Below are 18171 nucleotides of genomic sequence, written 5' to 3' on the forward strand. Positions count from 1 at the left end.
TCATATTAAGTTAAATTGGCTGGGTGTGTTGGCTCACGCCTATAATCCCAGCACTTTGGGAGGCCGAGGCAGGCAGATCATTTGTGGTCAGGAGTTCAAGACCAGGCTGGCCAACATGGTGAAACCTCATCCCTACTAAAAATACAAAAATTAGCTGGGCGTGTTGGTGTGCGCCTGTAGTGCCAGCTACTTAGGAGGCTGAAGCAGGAGAATCGCTTGAACCCTTGAGGCGGAGGTTGCAGTGAGCTGTGATCCTGCCACTGCATTCCAGTTCTGCACTCCAGAGAGAGACTCCATCTCAAAAACAAAAAAAGTTAAATTGCAGTGGAATAAATTTTATTGGCACTAGTGAAGAACGTGCATCTTTTGAAAATGAGATTAAATTATTCAAAATGAGATTAAAATTTAATTTTTTGTGTATACGTGTTTCTGTGATGACTTACGTGTGGACTTCAGATGGACTCTGGAGAAATCTTTGAGCTATTTGAAGCAATTCGTGCTCTTAAACCTTATTTATAATACAGAACATACATAGTTTCCTAGTGGATACTTTAGGAGTATCTGGCCTGTTTCTTCTCTGAGAAATCCTGGTCAGAGTAAGATGAGGGCAAATGATCTCTCTTTCTGTGCTCTTCTTTATCTGATAATTAAATTGACATATGTATCTAATTGATTGCCTCTAAATTTGCATAATTTTTCTAGATTAGCATACTTTTTCATTTAGCTTCACCTATTTTAAAAACACATGAATTCCTCTCATCTCCAGATCCACTGCCTCACCTTATTTATAAAGTTGCATGCTCCTTCTCCTCCTGCTGATAAACTTTGTATTATGTCACCCTGATGTTGAAACTCATGGACTAGTGTAGATAAAAAATAAATCACCAATAAACCTGATGCCAAGTGATTTCTACTAACATTTTTTGTTTCCTTCTAGTATTTTTTCCGTGAATATTTTTCTTCAAAATTGTTATTGTGTATGATGGCCTGATTTTCACTCTTGAAATTATACTATGAGCATTTTAAAACTTTGTCATTAATCTTCAAAATATTATTTTTAGTGGCTGTGACTATGCCAGCTATATATACCACAATATATGAAACATTTTTTTCTACAGTTATTCAAATGGGTTTTTCTGGGTTGTTTTTCCCCCCTAGTTTATAACTCTGATGAACATATTTGTATATAAATCAATCATATTTCTGGTAACCTTTAAGTTATTTTCATTAGATTATGATCTTCTTAGAAATAGGATCTGTGTTTTGATGACTTGATTTTTGAACAAATGATACATTTGCTGGAATAAAATAGATAATCACTAAATATTTGTTGAATGCATAGAAGCTAAATTCTTAAAAGGGAAATTACTGAGTAATAGGACAGAAATGTTTTAAGGTTTTTGCTGCTGTTTTGAATAGTTGGAACATTTATCTTGTTATCACCAATATTTAATATTATTTAATCTGCTAATTTCATAGGTAGAAATTGATATAATTTGTAATTGTTTCTTTACGCATGAGATTAAACTTTAATTTTACATATGACAGTCATTTGCATTTCTTTCGTGAATTTTTGGTTCTTCTCATATTTTTAATGAAGTTGAGGTAACAAATTCCTACTGCTAGCTTGCTTTTTTCTAAGGTTAAATTCAAATTTAATGAAATTTTAAAACAATATTATTTCTACTACCAAGTTTTTATTTCATATCATTAAATGATTCATTGGTTCCTCTAATAAAAACAGAAACATCCTATGTGTAAAATGGAGTGAGAAAAAAACTATTTGAAAGTTGTGATCTGTACTGGATATTCTCAACTTGTGCTGTTTATATTATTTTACTTGAAGTTTTCAGAAAAAAAATTCCTTCCATGTGAAATTTTGATAACATATAATGCATAAAGAAAGTGAATGGTTGAGCATGGTAGCTCATGCCTGTAATCCCAGCACTTTGGGAGGCCAAGACAGGAGGATTGCTTGAGCCAGGAGTTTGAGACCAGCCTGGGCAACATAGTGAGACTCCCGTCTGTACAAAAAAAAATTTTTTTTTTAATTAGCTGATGTGGTAGCATGTGCCTGCAGTCCCAGGTACTCAGGAGGCTGAGGTGGGGAGGATCTCTTGAGCCTGGGAGGTCAAGGCGACAGTGAACCGTGATTGTGCCAGTGGACACCAGCCTGGGCTACAGAGCAAGACCCTGTCACAAAAAAAAAAGAAAATGGAAGTGATTGATGGTTAATGTACTTATTATTTATTACATTTTCATAAGCCAACAGTATATTTAGAGTCTGTTTGGCAAACTTGAGTTCTAATACATTATAGAGGTGAGCCCTTAGCATCCCACCTTCTTACGGTCCTGTAGCTGGCCATTTTGGTTTCCTTCAGCCAGTTTTATCAACATCATGACCTGTGAGACTTTGGCTTTGAAAGTGTCCTTTTCATCTTAAATGGAGATCTCATTCACCAGAGTGTGAAACTAGGAAAGAAATTCTTTAGTTCTAGTTCTTATTAATTTTTACTGCTGGTTTTATAAAATCAGCAACTTCTGTAAGGTAATTCTTGTATATTAATTATACTTCTGTGTTTCAGATAATACCCTAAAGCTGTTAAAGGAGTTAACAAGCAAAAAATCTCTTCAAGTGCCAAGTATTTATTATCATTTGCCTCATTTATTGAAAAATGAAGGAAGTCTTCAACCTGCTGTACAGATTGGCAACGGAAGAACAGGAGGTATGTTTATTTTGTTTCTTACTGCAGTTGTACTACTGCTGTTAAATGTGTTTTGGACTATGATGTTGACCATCAGAAGTCTGGGAGGTCAAAAAATGAAAGTTCTTTCTTTATCTGTGCACATCAGATCATTCTAAACTCCATGTTGAAAGGAATTGGACATTTTCCTTCATAGACCAAAGTAATACAGCTGAAAGGGATCATGTGAAATCTAGTTCAGGCCCCATCCCAGGCAGACAAATGTTGACACCTTTGTCATTTTTCTGTTTAAGAAAATTGGGAAGTACAGAGATGACTTTCCTTGTATCTTATTTCAAAATTAACAGCTCTTTTGGACATGTCATAAAGGTTTTTCTTATGTCTGCCCCACTTTTCCTACAGAGGTGTAAGTAGATAGTAACTTTTATGTAACTTTTTATGGAGTAGTAGAAATACTTTGATTTGCTTCTTTTTTCCTAATTTATTCAAAAGATAATATATAGCTTATTTTTCTCTTCTTGTCAGAGGAAACAGAACTTCTTCAGTTTTCCTCATAGAAACTATTTACCACTCTTTTTTTTTGTTTGTTTGAAACAACGTAAGGACAGATTTATTGAAACCAAAGTACACTCCACAGAGTGGAAGTGGGCTTGAGCAAGCAGCCCAAGAGCCGTTTACCACTCATACATTTGATTCCGCTGTTTTGACTTTGTTAATCTTTTCTTTGTAGATTTTAAAATGCAGAGGGCAGAATATTATTTTGTTCTTCTATAAGTTTTTAACAAGTGATGAAATGATAACCTCATAGATATCAAGATTCATTTTTGGGTTAGTGTTTTTGAAAAGCTGGGTCTACTTTTGATTCAATGGGATTCTTAAGTATTTTGCTGTCTTATTTGGGGGATCACATCTTCTCATTGATCTATAAATGTAAGCTTTTACATTCATCTTGTCTTAGTTCTGCTGTCTTTCTATTTCATTAATCAGTAGAAATAATATACTACCTTTCTTCTTAAGGAGGTGGAAACTCTTAAAATAGCATGTTGAGACAAACTCCATCTTTCCTTCCTCTAATGATTCAAAAAATATTTATTGAAGCCAGGCATTCTGCAGGTGCCAGGTATACAGAGACTAACAAGGTGTGTGTGGTACTTTGTTTTTTGTTTTTTTTTTAGAATGTTGATTGTTAATTATTTTTGAAGCTGATATCATCTCTCCCTTTAATAATCACTTTTTGGGTAAGATGTCTTAAGTAATTGTGGGTTTGTTTGTTTAGACTATTCATTCATAAGAGTACAAATGAAAAGAAATTAGAAGTGTTTTTAAAGTCATTTAAAACGTCCAAGGTCTCTAATAGGTTTTTATTTTGTAAATGTGACATTCTCTTTCTTTTGAAGCTATGTATTCCATCCCATTTGTTTACATGACTTTATCCATTATAAATATAATAAAATCTTGGTCAACCAGCTTTCCAATAGTTAACATTCTTATAAAGCTGCTACTATTTTTGAAAGGTAGAAAAAACAGCTTGGTAGAAAAAACAGATGGGCAAATAACCCATATTTACATTAAACATTTTCCTCCCTAAATCATTAGGAAACAGCTCTTAATATTTTTAGTTACAGGACCTTTTGGATATTCTAGGAAAGCTGTCAATCTCTACTTTGGAAAATGCCCATAGAAAATATAATTTTATTTGTAATTTCTGGGGTTTTATGGAACCCCAGAACTTATCTAGGGCTTCATATTCAGAACTTCTGTTTCTTAGATAAAGAAAAACAGCTTCTTGCTAAAAATTCTGTTTTCCAGTGGTCAGGCTGATTAATTAGGGAACAGCACTTAGAATAGCTAAGCCATCGTAAGGCTGAAGAGGAAGGACAGTGCTGCCGGTGGCTGCTGACCCCAGGGGAGCGGCTGGGATTCTCACGCCCAGAACAGAAAACTGTCGGCGCACCACCCAGCACCACATCTGTATCCTTCCACCACATTCTCCAAGGCAGGTTGCGGCAAACAAACCCAGCGACTACAAGCAGGTGCAAGGGTGACTTCAGCAACGAGGGGTTGCTGAATAATTTAGGAAAATTAGCACCACGAATGACTTAATACTAAAGAAAATTGAGTTTGCAGAACAAACTGAATATGATTTTAAAATAAAGCATCAACATATTTTTAGAAATGAGGGAGGACAACTTGACCATAACACAATAACTGACCATTATCAAAGGATCCGTTAGAAATCTTTATGCTTATGATTTCAATGATTATATTTAAAAATCGTATATCAAGGGACTGATATGGAATTTTAGCTAGACATAGCTAAAGATCAAATTAGTGATCAGAAAGACCGAGCTGTGTATTTCTTCCAGAATGCAGCATAAACGGATAAAGAATGGAAGTAGACAAAAGTTTTAATATTCATCTGGTAGTAATTTCAGAAGGAGTGAACAAAGAGAGTGAAAAGAGGGAATTACCAGCTTATAGAAGTAAATTTCTTTGAGTTGAAGAAACATTCAGGTCTTCAGGTTAAAGGGCCCATTCAGGGTAGAGCAAGAGGGCTGAGAAAAGACTCTCACTGGGTTATCTACCAAAATGGCACTACTGCTTGGTAGAGGATAACAGATAATTCTTGAAGTATTTGCTGCAATGAAAGTCCATGAGCAATTGCTATGGGCCAGGCACCTTGCCAGATACTTTGGTACACAAAATTAGATGTGGTTCCGAGTCTTGTGGAGCTTCAGCCCAGTAAAGAAAACACATATTAGTCACATAGTCAATTATACAAACAACTGTATAATTATAACTTTAATTACCGATGTAAAGGATGCTTTGAGAATGTGTAAGAGGGACTTTTGGCCTAATTAGGGAGTTTAAGGAACTCTGAGAAATTACGTTTGGCCTGAGGCTGGTAGAATCTATCATTTACTGGTGAAGATGGGTGTGTTGGTGTTCTATTGCTGTTGTAACGAATTGCCACAAACTCACTGTGTTTAAACCACAACACAGATTTCTCATCTTACAGTTTGGGAAGGCAGAAGTCCTAACACCAGGTTGTCAAGAGGGGTGTGTTCCTTCTGGAATCTCTAGGGGAGGATCCTTTTTTTTTTTTTTTTTTTTTTTTTGCCTTTTCCACATTACTTTGTGGCCTCTTCCTTCATCGTCAAAGTACAGTATCTTCAAACCTCTCTGACCATGACCCTCTTGATTCTGTTGTTCCATCTCTTTCTTTCACTCTGACCCTCCCTCCTTCCTTTCATAAAGATGCTTGTGATTATATTGGGCCCACTAGGTAATCCAGAATAATCACCCCATCTCAAGAACTTTAATCACATCTGCAAAGTCCCTTTTGCCATGTAAGGTAACATATTCACAGGCTCCAGGAATTACGGCATGGACATCTTTGGGTGACTATTATTCTCTCCATCACAATGGGAAAAGAATATTCCAGAAGATGGAAAGAGCACCACAAAAGTCCTGTGGTGGAAGGGAGTGTGGAATGTTCTAGAAAATGAAAGAAGGTCACTGTAGTTTAAGTGTAGAGTGAGGAAGTGTGTGGAACAAGATGAGGCTAGAGATATAAGTTGAGGCCAGACCATGTAGGGCCTCCTAGACCATTTATGGGATTTTGGTTTCTATCCTAAGAGTGGTAGGAAGCCATTGAAGCGTTTTCAACAGGACTTATTAAGAATGACTTGATAAGATTTAAATTTTACAGAGATCACATTTGCTGCAATGGGAAGAATGATTGAGGATGGGGGAAGAAGAATAGATATGAAAAACCATATAGGCCGTTTCAGTGATCCACTGGAGAGAGGGTCAACTTGGATGAGGTAGCAGTGGTAGTTGTAGAGATGGGAAGAAGAAGAGGGACCTAGAGTTGTTTGGAACATATGAGAATGTATCAGGGAGGACATAGTCATGTTCTGGATTTGTGGACTGAGGTAGAGGAGTGGTCAGGAATGAACCCAGGGTTTCTGGATTGAGTGACTGGATGCATGGTGGGCCATTCAGTGAGATAGGGGACAATAGACACTGTTTCGCATCATTGGTTTGCAAGAGAAGTTTATAGATTAAATTTGAATATGATAATTTGGAGGTGATTTTGAGATATCACAGTGGAGATGTTGGAGTAGGCAGTTGGATATTTAGATCTGGGACTCAAAGGAGAGATCTGAGTTAGATTTAATTTTATGAGTCATTGTTTGGGAGTAAGTGGTTGAAGACAAAGAAATGGATGAGATCTCCTAGGGCCTAGGACTGAGACTTGAAGGTTTTCCAGCAGTTAATTTCCAGGGAAAGAGGAAGATGAACACAAGGAAGACAGAGACAGAGAAAGGGCAACTAGGCAGTGGAAGAAAAAAAACTGTCATAAGATATAAGGAAAGCAATGAAGAATAAATGACTAAAGTCAAACCATAAGGAAACATGATAGGCTAAAAATATTTGGGTAGCAATGAACATTTTTAAAGGGACATAATTTAGTTATAACTAAAGGTAGATTGAGTTACTGAAGATTGAGAATGCCAAGATTTTTCCTAATTCTTTTTATACTTTAAAGGAAATACGAACTAGAATTTGAAAACTTCCCGGGAAAGTGGAAGAAAATGAAATAATCACAGTTGATAGCTCTGTCAAATTATAAATACCATGAGGTAGGGGCCTTACCTATCTCATGACTGTATTTCAGACTGTCTAGTACATAATAGAGGTATTACATATGCACAATTACTGCTTGAATTGGAAATACTAGGTGGTTAATCAGTGGAACTCTTGCACTCAGAATTAAAACAAAATTAGTGATCCCAGTACCTAGCCCAACCCGTTGGCTCTATTTCTGTTTGGTTTCCTTGGTCCATCTTACTCCTCCCTAAAAGGATGATATGACCATATTCTTCACTTTGCTGACATATTTCTTCTTAACTCTAACTCAGTAGAATACTTACATTTTCTGGATTGTAAATGGTAGAAGAACATTGTATCAGATAGGACAGGCTGGGTTATGTTGTGGTAACTAACAACCCCAGAGTCTCAGTGATTGAGATAACAAATGTTTATTTATTTTTTTGCTCATAGTACGAGTCCACCAAGGTTGACCAGTCATGCAGGGATCCAGGCTGACAGAGCAGTTGCCATCTTGAATGTTTCTGGCTGCTCTGCCAAAGAGAACAATCTCAAGGATTTCACACTGTAGTTATCAGTGCTCAGCCCACAGATTACACATGCTGATGACTCATGGGCTATTAATAATTATATCCCCTTTGCCCCACAGTCCCCAACCATAAGGGGACTAAGAAGTGCAGCCCCCACCATGGGCTCAGAAGGCCAAGGAAACTACCCTTTTTTGGTGGTAATTTTGCAAATTACCATAAGCATGGTCACTCTAATTTTGTAGGTTTGGCTGAAATTACAAGTTTCATTTTTGGTGCTTTTGAAGTCTTCAAATACCCTGGTTTAAGCTAAATAATTTAAATTTTAACTCTAAAATAGTATAATTAGGGATAAAATGGTTTATTCTCTAAACATGCTGTATTAGTCCATTTTCACGCTGCTAATAAAGACATACCTGAGACTGGGCAATTTACAAAAGAAAGAGGTTTAATTGGACTTAACAGTTCCACGTGGCTGGGGAGGCCTCACAATCATGGCGGAAGGCAAGGAGGAGCAAGTCACATCTTACGTGGATGGCAGCAAGCAAAGAGAGAGCAAGCTTGTGCAAGGGAACTCCTCTTTTTAAAACCATCAGATCTCGTGAGGCTTATTCACTGTCAGGAGAAGAGCACAGGAAAGACTTGCCCCCATGATTCAATTACCTCCCACCGGGTCCCTCTCAAAACACGTAGGAATTCAAGATGAGATCTGGGTGGGGACACAGCCAAACCATATCATTCCGCCCCTGGCCCCTCCCAAATCTCACGTCCTCACATTTCAAAACCAATCATGCCTTCCCAACAGTCCCCTGAAGTCTTAACTCATTTCAGCATTAACTCAAAAGTCCACAGTCCAACGTCTCATCTGAGATGGGGCAAGTCCCTTCCACCTCTGAGCCTGTAAAATCAAAAGCAAGCTAGTTACTTCCTAGGTACAATGGGGGTACGGGCATTGGGTAAATACAGCCATTCCAAATGGAAGAAATTGGCCAAAACAAAGGGGCTACAGGCCCCATGCAAGTCCAGAATCCAGCAGGGCAGTGAAATCTCAAAGTTCCAAAATGATTTCTTTTGACTCCATGTCTCACGTCCAGTTCACACTGATGCAAGAGGTGGGTTCCCATGGTCTTGGGCAGCTCTGCCCCTGTGGCTCTGCGGGGTACAGCCTCCCTCCCAGCTGCTTTCATGGGCTGGTGTTGAGTGTCTGCGGCTTTTCCAGGCATGTGGTGAAAGCCATGAGTGGATCTATCATTCTGGGGTCTGGAGGACGGTGGTCCTCTTCTCGCAGCTCCACTAGGTGGTGCCCCAATAGGGACTCTGCTGGGGGGGCTCTGACCCCACATGTCCCTTCCGCACTGCGCTAGCAGAGGCTCTCCATAAGAGCACCGCCCCTGCAGCAAACTTCTAACTGAGCATCCAGGCATATCCATTCATCCTAGGTGGAGGTTCCCCATTATTGACTTCTGTGCACCTGCAGGCTCAACACCACATGGAAGCTGCCAAGGCTTGGGGCTTGCACCCTCTGAAGCCATGGCCTGAGCTGTACCTTGGCTCCTTTTAATCAAGGCTGGAGTGGCTGGGACACAGGTCACCAAGTCCTTAGACTGCACACAGCAGAGGGACCCTGGGCCCAGCCCAGGAAACCATTTTTCCCTCCTAAATCTCTGGGCCTGTGATGGGAGGGGTTGCCACAAAGGTCTCTGACATGCCCTGGAGACATTTTCCCCATTGAGCTTAACCATTCAGTTCCTCATTACTTATGCAAATTTCTGCAGCTGGCTTGAATTTCACCTCAGAAAATGGGATTTTCTTTTCTATCACATTGTCAGGCTGCAAATTTTCCCAACTTTCATGCTCTTTCCATTTTAAAACTGAATGCTGGCCGGGCGCTGTGGCTCACGCCTGTGATCCCAGCACTTTGGGAGGCCGAGGCAGGTGGATCACAAGGTCAGGAGTTCGAGACCAGCCTGACCAACATGGTGAAACCCTGTCTCTACTAAAAATACAAAACTTATCTGGCCATGGTGGTGGGCACCTGTAATCCCAGCTACTCGGGAGGCTGAGGCAGGAGAATCATTTGAACCTGGGAGGTGGAGGTTCCAGTGAGCCGAAATCATGCCATTGCACTCCAGCCTGGGCCACAAGATCGAAACTCTGTCTCAAAACAACAACAACAACAACAACAACAACAAAAACTGAATGCCTTTAACAGCACCCAAGTCACCTCTTGAATGCTTTGCTGCTTAGAAATTTCTTCTGCCAGATACCATAAATCATCTCTCTCAAGTTCAAAGTTCCACAAATCTCTAGGGCAGGGGCAAAATGCTGCCAGTCTCTTTGCTAAAACACAACAAGAATCACCTTTACTCCAGTGCCTAACAAGTTCCTCATCTCCATCTGAGACCACCTTAGCCTAGATTTCATTGTCCATATCATTATCAGCATTTTGGTCAAAGCCATTCAACAAGTCTCTAGGGAACTCCAAAGTTTCCTATATTTTCCTGCCTTCTGAGCCCTCCAAACTGTTCCAGCCTCTGCCTGTTAACCCAGTTCCAAATTCACTTCCACGTTTTCAGGTATCTTTTCAGCAGCGCCCCACTCTCCTGGTACCAATTTACTGTATTAGTCTATTTTCATGCTGCTGATAAAGACATACCTGAGACTGGGCAATTTACAAAAGAAAGAGGTTTAATTGGACTTACAGTTCCATGTGGCTAGGGAGGCCTCACAATCATGGCAGAAGGCAAGGAGGAACAAGTCACATCTTAACGTGGATGGCAGCAGGCAGAGAGCAAGCTTGTGCAGGGGAACTCCTCTTTTTAAAACCATCAGATCTTGTAAGACTTATTCACTGTCACGAGAACAGCACAGGAAAGATTTGCCCCCATGATTCAATTACCTCCCACCGGGTCCCTCCCACAACACGTAGGAATTCAAGATGAGATTTGGGTGGGGACACAGCCAAACCATATCACATGCCATCTAAACTTTAGCAAAGCAAAACAGAAACCAAAAAACCCCAAGAGTATGGTAGGGATAGAGAATTTGCATTGTGACTTTATGCCATTTTTGTTTGCACACTGTGGATCACCATGGGCTTTGCTTTCATCATAGTGAAGTCTTTGTACTCCATATGAGTTAGCATTTTCTAGGAATGCTCCTCATCCTAATTGTTACACTGGTAATTTTTTTTTTTTTTTGAGACAGGGTCTTGCTCTGTCGCCCAGGCTGGAGTACAGTGGTGTGATCACAGCTCACTGCAGCCTCTACCTCCCAGGCTCAAGTGATCCTCCCACCCCAGCCTCCCAAGTAGCTAGGACTACGGGCATGCGCCACCATGCCCAGCTAAGTGTTTTATTTTTTGTAGATAATGGGTCTTGCCAAGTTGCTCAGGCTGGTCTCGAACTCCTGGGCTCAAGCGATCCTTCCGCCTCAGCCTCCTGAAGTGCTGGGATTAAAGGCATCAGCCACCACACCCAGCCTTAAATTCTGAGGTAGATTATTCTATGGAATTTTGCTTCCATTGTAACTCATCCTGTCTTTTGGGATCTCAGAGTAACATGGTCAGAACAGAAATCTGGATTGGAGGCCCTCTCCTCAAGTGTGTTGTTCTGAGTGAAAGTTGCCCCCGTCCACTTACTCAAGTCATCCTTGATTCCTCCCCTTCTCTTGTCTGCCAGCTGAAGCCCCATTTGCAAGGGTCTCCATCATCCACTCATCTCCACCTCTTCAAACACGCTACAGCCTCATTCAAACCACCATCTTTTCCTTCAGTTAGTACATTAACTTCCTAACCAATCTTCCAAAGTGCTTTTACTTTTTGTGAAATTTGGTAATCTCTTAAAATTACAAATTGGATAATGTCACTCCCCTGCTTACAACCTTACAATGGCTTTCTCTTGCACTCAGCATTAAAACAAACTTTGTTATACGCAATGTGACCCCTGACTGATTTTCTCAGCCTGGGCTTATTCTGCTTTCGATCCAACCTGCTCTTGGTATTTCTTGACTATGTCAAAATCATTCTGGCTTCAGGGCCTTGTTGCTTCCTCTTCTGCAGTATTCTTCATCAGCTCTTTCTCATGGTTACCAGCTCAGCTGATATCAGAGAGGCCTTCCATGACCACACGACCTACAGGGGTACCCCCTCCCCATTCATCACTCTGACAGTACCAACCTATACATAGCAGCCTGTAAGATACATATATTTTAAATCTTTTTCCCCTTTCTAGAATGTGCGTTCCATGAGGGCAGGGACCTTACCTATGTTATTTACCATTGTATGCTTAACACCTAGAATAGTGCCTTGCAGTAAATACGTGCAAAACAAATCGAGCAAATATCTTTTTTTGGGGGGACGGAGTCTTATAGAGCAAATATCTTTTTGAGTGCTTGAGAACTCTTCTTACCTAAAATGGAAGAGAGGGTTGTGTCACGAGACCTTGGGGCAGTCCCTTAAACCTTTCGCATCTTAGTATTCTTACCTCAAGAATCATGGTGGGAGATCCATGGTCTTTATGCTCCCTTCTGGCATTAGAATTCTTTTTTTTTTTTTTTTGAGATGAGATGGAGTCTCGCTGTGTTGCCCAGGCTGGTGTGCAGTGGCGCAATCTTGACTCACTGCAACCTCCGCCTCCTGGATTCAAGCAATTCTCCTGCCTCAGCCTCCTGAGTAGCTGGGACTACAGGCGCCCGCTACCACACCCAGCTAATTTTTTGTATTTTTAATAGAGACAGGGTTTCACTGTGTTAGCCAGGATGGTCTCGATCTCCTGACCTCGTGATCCGCCCGCCTCGGCCTCCCAAAGTGCTGGGATTACAGGCATGAGCCACCGCACCCAGCCCCTGGCATTAGAATTCTGTGAATTATAAGTATTTTTTAGTATCTCCAAAAAATTGTTGCATGATTAAGACTTAAGTTGTTTTTACCATATTTAAAATACTTCTGTATTGATACATAGCATACTAAGACTTTAAGGCATAATTTTTAAAAATTTACTTTGAAATACCTCTATAATGCAGTATAAGTGTTCCTAAAAATCACTGTGGTATGAAAATGGTGCAAAAAAATGAGAGCAAGGGGGTTAGGATCACAACACTCAAACACTTTGTCAGTTACACTATAAAAAAGGATAAGAACCTAATTATAATAGTGGCACAGTTTTTCGCAAGTTAAATGATAAGAAACACATAAAGGGCATTCCATCTTGAAAAAGCCCTGAGATTTGCTTGTTGAAGTGGGTTGCTGAAGGATTGCAGCTTGTAAGTTATTGTGAAGGGCTGTGAGGTAGGTTATTTGCAATCTGATGGAAGGTTGCAACACCCAGTGTGGATGGGTGTGGTTGATAGTTGTGGTGAACTGAGACAGCTGGTAGGTATTTTGAGGTGCATGCATTTTGTATGCAGTATTTCTACATGGTTCGGTTCAATTTTCTGAACTCAATTCAGCTGGGTACAATTTTCTGTTGTTCACCTGGTGTTTGTCTCAGAGGACAAATTGCACGTAAGCTAATGTGAAATTCATGTGTTATGCCCCAGTTTTTCCCTAATATGTTAATCAAGTAGAAACAAATTTGCATTGAAAACAAGGATTATAGGAACATTGACTATAATTTTAGACTTTAAAAATGTTGCACAAATAGTACACAAAGTTTTCTTTTTTTTTTTTTTTTTTTTTTTTTTTGAGATGGAATCTTGCTTTGTCACCCAGGCTGGAGTGCAGGGGCACAATCTCAGCTCACTGCAACCTCTGCCTCCCAGGCGATTCTTGTGCCTCCACCTCCCAAGTAGCTGGGATTATAGGTGCGCGCCACCATGCCCAGATAATTTTTGTATTTTTAGTAGAGACCGGGTTTCGCCATGTTGGCCAGGCTGGTCTGAAACTCCTGAGCTCAAGCAGTGTACCACGTGTACCTCCCAAACTGCTGGGATTACAGGCATGAACCACTGTGCCTGGTCACAAAGTTTTCATATGCCCTTACCCAGTGTCCCTACATGACCATAGTATAGCGATCAAAAACCAGGAAGTTAACGTTGATGCTACACTGTTCACTAACCTTAGCTCTTACTCCGATTTTGTCATGTGTTTCATTGTTGCTGTTTTTCTCTTTCAGGATCCAAATCAAGATCCCATATTTCACTTAATTGTCGTGGTTCCTTAGTCTTTTCCAATCGGGGACCGTTCATTACTCTGTCTTTCATGACCTTGACACTTTAAAGAGTACTGTTATTTTGTGGAGCATTGCCCCAGTTTGGATTTCTCTGATGTTTCTTTACAGTTAAGTTGAGGTTATGCATTGTTGGCAAGAACAACCACAGAACTGATGTTGTGCTCTTCTCGGCATGTCACATGCTTGAAGTCGAGAGATAAGACATTAGTTTTTAAGATATGTTTAGTGTTTTTAAGTTTTAGTTGTAAAATACAGTTTGCTGTTTATACTTTGCAGCCATTCATTTTTGAGTGTGAAGTTTAATGTCTTTCATTTTTATCGGTTCTTTTTTTCTTATGGTTAAGCCATGTGAAAATGAATTACAGTGTTACAGGTATGCCCTTGTATTCTTTATTTTTCTTGCTGAAACTTAATATATTTTGACCCATCAGTTATTCCTATCAATTTGAGAGGGTATAATACTTTTGAAATAGAAGTGTTTTTCTGTATTGTCCTTGTACAGTTTTTTAATATAATTACTATTTTTTTTTCCAGTTTCAATAGTCATGGGCATTCCCACAGTGAAGAGAGAAGTTAAATCTTACCTCATAGAAACTCTTCATTCCCTTATTGATAACCTGTATCCTGAAGAGAAGTTGGACTGTGTTATAGTAGTCTTCATAGGAGAGGTAATTATTTAATTGTTGTTATGTTTTTACCAAATATAGCCTATAAGAGTTGAAACTCTAATTGAATATTTGAATATGCTTTTAAAAACACTTTTTAAAAAATGTGATGAGTAAAGCTTAGGTAATATATTCTGATAGTTTAATGTAAATCAAACTCACTTCTCTCCTGCAATTACAAACCAGGAATAGTAATATTTGTTGTCAATAGGATGTTACACCCGTAGATCTTTAAGAACGTGTGCCTATTTCTAGCTCTAAGACTTAAATTTGGAGATTTGCACTGATGATCTTTGGGAGTCCTGAAACCTGAAAAAGGTTTAGCCTCAGCTGGGGTTTTATCATTCTTTTATTCTCTCCATCCCTTCTCTGTACTCCTAAGAAATCATGTGAATGAGAAATACCACACTTCTTGTATTTTAGTCTCCTCAAAAGATTTAGAGAAAGAATAAATCTTGAGCAAGTTCTTTTTAAATCATGAGGAATAAGACCCTAGAGTAAATATTTTCTTAATTATTGTATAGAATTTCAGAATGGGAAAGGATTTAGGACATGGTCTAGTTCTGGCCCACTAATTCCTAACTTTTTAGAGTTCCCCATGTCTTTTTAAATGAAAATGGTCTTGATGATTTCCTTATTAGAGAAGTAAACAAATGCATACTGTTCAAAACAATTACATAAATATATAATGAAAAATTACCTGTTACTCCTCTACATAAATATAACTATTTCAAATTATATGTTAAGGGTTTTTTTTCCTGTGGCTTGTAGAGCTATATATGAATGGGATCATTCTATACATATTTTAATGTAATGGACATTTTTCCATGCTAACAAGAATAAATATCACAACGTCATTCTTTGTGGCTATAAAATATTTCATTATATGGTTTTAGCACAATTTATTTAACGTCTGATTGATAGATATTTAGGCTGTTTCCTAACTGATACAGGTTGTCTCTTGTTCAAAAACACCGGAATTCTGTGTAATTGTTGCAAAGCAGAACAGGAAATCATATGTATGCAGAGGTGATGGCTAAATGAAGTGGTTAGAAAGAGACAAAAGGAGTTTTTGAGGTGGATTTCAGGCAGAATATTGCCTAAACCAAAACAACCAAATGATGTTGGTGGTAACCATGAAGAGGACTTTATATTGACCGAATATATTTGTATATATTTTGTGACAGGGTCTCACTCTGTCACCCAGGCTGGAGTGCAGTGGTGCAGTTTTGGCTCACTGCAACCTTGACCTCCCAGGCTCAAGCAATCCTCCTATGTCAGCCTCCCAAGTAGCTGGGACTACAGGTGTGCACCACCATGCCCAGCTAATTTTTTGTATTTTGTGTGTGTGTGTGTGTGTGTGTGTGTTGAGACGGGGTTTCACTATGTTGCCCAGGCTGTCTCCTGAGCTCGAGTGATCCTCCCACTCCAGCCTCCCAAAGTTCTGAGATTACAGGTGTGCACCACCACACCCAGCCTAGGATATTTTTTATATTACCCTGTTTATTCATATTGTTTCAGCAATTTGCCCAGCAGCATTTCAAATACCTTACATAAAAACTGTAGGATTTGAATTTAGATTCTATAAGGAATAACAGATTCATCAAGTTGGGAGAGCACCTACTGTTTAACTTTGAAAAATTGAGTTTCTAGAATATCCAGGTTCATGGAGTGTTTAGTGTACAGGATGAAAATAATGTTGTTTTTTTTTTTTAATTCAGTGTTCTTATTTTACTGTAGTACATATTCTAGTTTGTGCTTCACAGGAAGAGTGCCCGAGTCCTTTACTATGCCTTCTTTAAATTCTTTGATGTAAGCTGGTTTAACAGGGCTAATTAGCTGGCCTAGGGTCAGAAATTTGCACAGTAGAGGGCGGGCGCAGTGGCTCATGCCTGTAATCCCAACACTTTGGGAGGCTGAGGCGGGCGGATCACAAGGTCAAGAGATCGAGACCATCCTGGCCAACTTGGTGAAACCTTGTCTCTACTGAAAATACAAAAATTAACTGGGCATGGTAGCGCATGCCTGTAGTCCCAGCTACTCGGGAGGCTGAGGCAGGAGAATCGCTTGAACCCAGGAGGCAGAGGTTGCAGTGAGCCGAGATCGCACCACTGCACTCCAGCCTAGGTGACAGATTGAGACTCTGTCTCAAAAAAAAAAGAAAAAAGAAAAAAGGAATTTGCACACCAGGAATACAGAAGTTGAATAACCAGAGAGTATTTATTAAACTGCTGTGGCATTTTTGGTTTTTGTTTTTATTTTCTGTTGTACATTTCGTTTATACTAAGAAATATTATTTCTTTTGTGTTTTGATTTTTTGATAGATAATACAATCACATGGTTTTTAAAATCTCCGTGTGTGTTGTATATACTGAACAGTGTTCCTTCCGGTGCTGTGCTTTAGACACTCAGTTTACCCTAATGACTACTGATAGCTGTATCCATTCAGAGATGTGTAATGGCCCTAATTCTGTACAGATGGTATAAGGTTAATGTTTCATATTACAGCATAAACAGCTATTTAGATTTCTTTCTGATTTGGATAAAATATTTTCCTGGAAAATTATCCATTTTATCCAAGTTTTAAACTTTGCTTTAAGCAGAGGTGAGAAATGCAGGCTCCTGTTCTTTTTGCGGTTCTTCCCCCCCCGATTGCTTTGTGCACCCGTGTGTATTTGTGACTGGCTAGTTAACGGATCTGTTTTCATTTACGATATTCCAAAGACCTTCTTGGGTTTATTTATTATTTCCTTTTTTGTTTGTTTTCTGATCCATTGATGTCTGCTTTTAACATTATTAATGTTTTCTTCTATTTTAGTTCCATTTTTTACTTTTCAAACATGTTCACCCAAATGCTAACTTGATTTATTTTCATTATTTATTGTTTAGATATAAGAATTAATATGCATTTTGCTGCCTGGTGGCAACTGCTTTAATTGGGAGCTTTTTGTTTTTTTATTTTAAATTAATAGTGAAATGTTTGGTCATAATTTTTCAACTGGTGTGTGTGTGTGTGTGCATGTTTATACATGTTTATTACACACATGCATACATATAGTTTTTGTTCTGCTGAATTTCCCCCTTTTGTCTTATTATTTTGGATAGTTGCTGTGCTGGTCCGTCTTTAAGGATCATCATTGGAGATGAAGTTTTCCCTAGGCTGCTGGTTTACAGGAGGATGAGGGGACAGAGTAGTGTTCCAGACGACTCTGCCTTTCCTTCTGCCACGCAGTTGGGCCGCTTCCTGCAAATACTGCTAGCCTGTGCAGCTCTTCATGTTACCTCTGGTTATTAGGACTAAACTGGATCCCTTTGGAGTTTAAGAATTTCGGCTATTAATAACTTAAAATAAAGTTTGCAGTTTTTGCATCAGGTTCTCATTGCTAATTGTGTATGATTTCCAGGAGGGAAAGTGGGAAGTACTGTCAGTGTTGTGTTCCCACCCAAACTCTGTATAAGTAGCTGAGTCTGTTCTAGTTAGATAGCT

The 18171-nt window shown here is 39.2% G+C and overlaps 1 protein-coding gene across 4 annotated transcripts in view; it reads left to right on the forward strand.

Annotated features, from left to right (window-relative positions):
• The window catches only part of MGAT4A (alpha-1,3-mannosyl-glycoprotein 4-beta-N-acetylglucosaminyltransferase A), a 119537-nt gene that overhangs the window by 53482 nt on the left and 47884 nt on the right, over positions 1-18171 (forward strand). For all 4 annotated transcript variants that reach the window (XM_034953693.2, XM_034953694.3, XM_055107625.2 and 1 more), the window contains exons 4-5: positions 2586-2726; positions 14554-14687. In XM_034953693.2, the coding sequence (XP_034809584.1) occupies positions 2586-2726; positions 14554-14687 (275 nt within the window). The remainder of the gene's footprint in view (positions 1-2585; positions 2727-14553; positions 14688-18171) is intronic.

The sequence above is a fragment of the Pan paniscus genome, chromosome 12, assembly GCF_029289425.2.
Source record: "Pan paniscus chromosome 12, NHGRI_mPanPan1-v2.0_pri, whole genome shotgun sequence".
NCBI classification, from domain to species: Eukaryota; Metazoa; Chordata; class Mammalia; order Primates; family Hominidae; genus Pan; species Pan paniscus.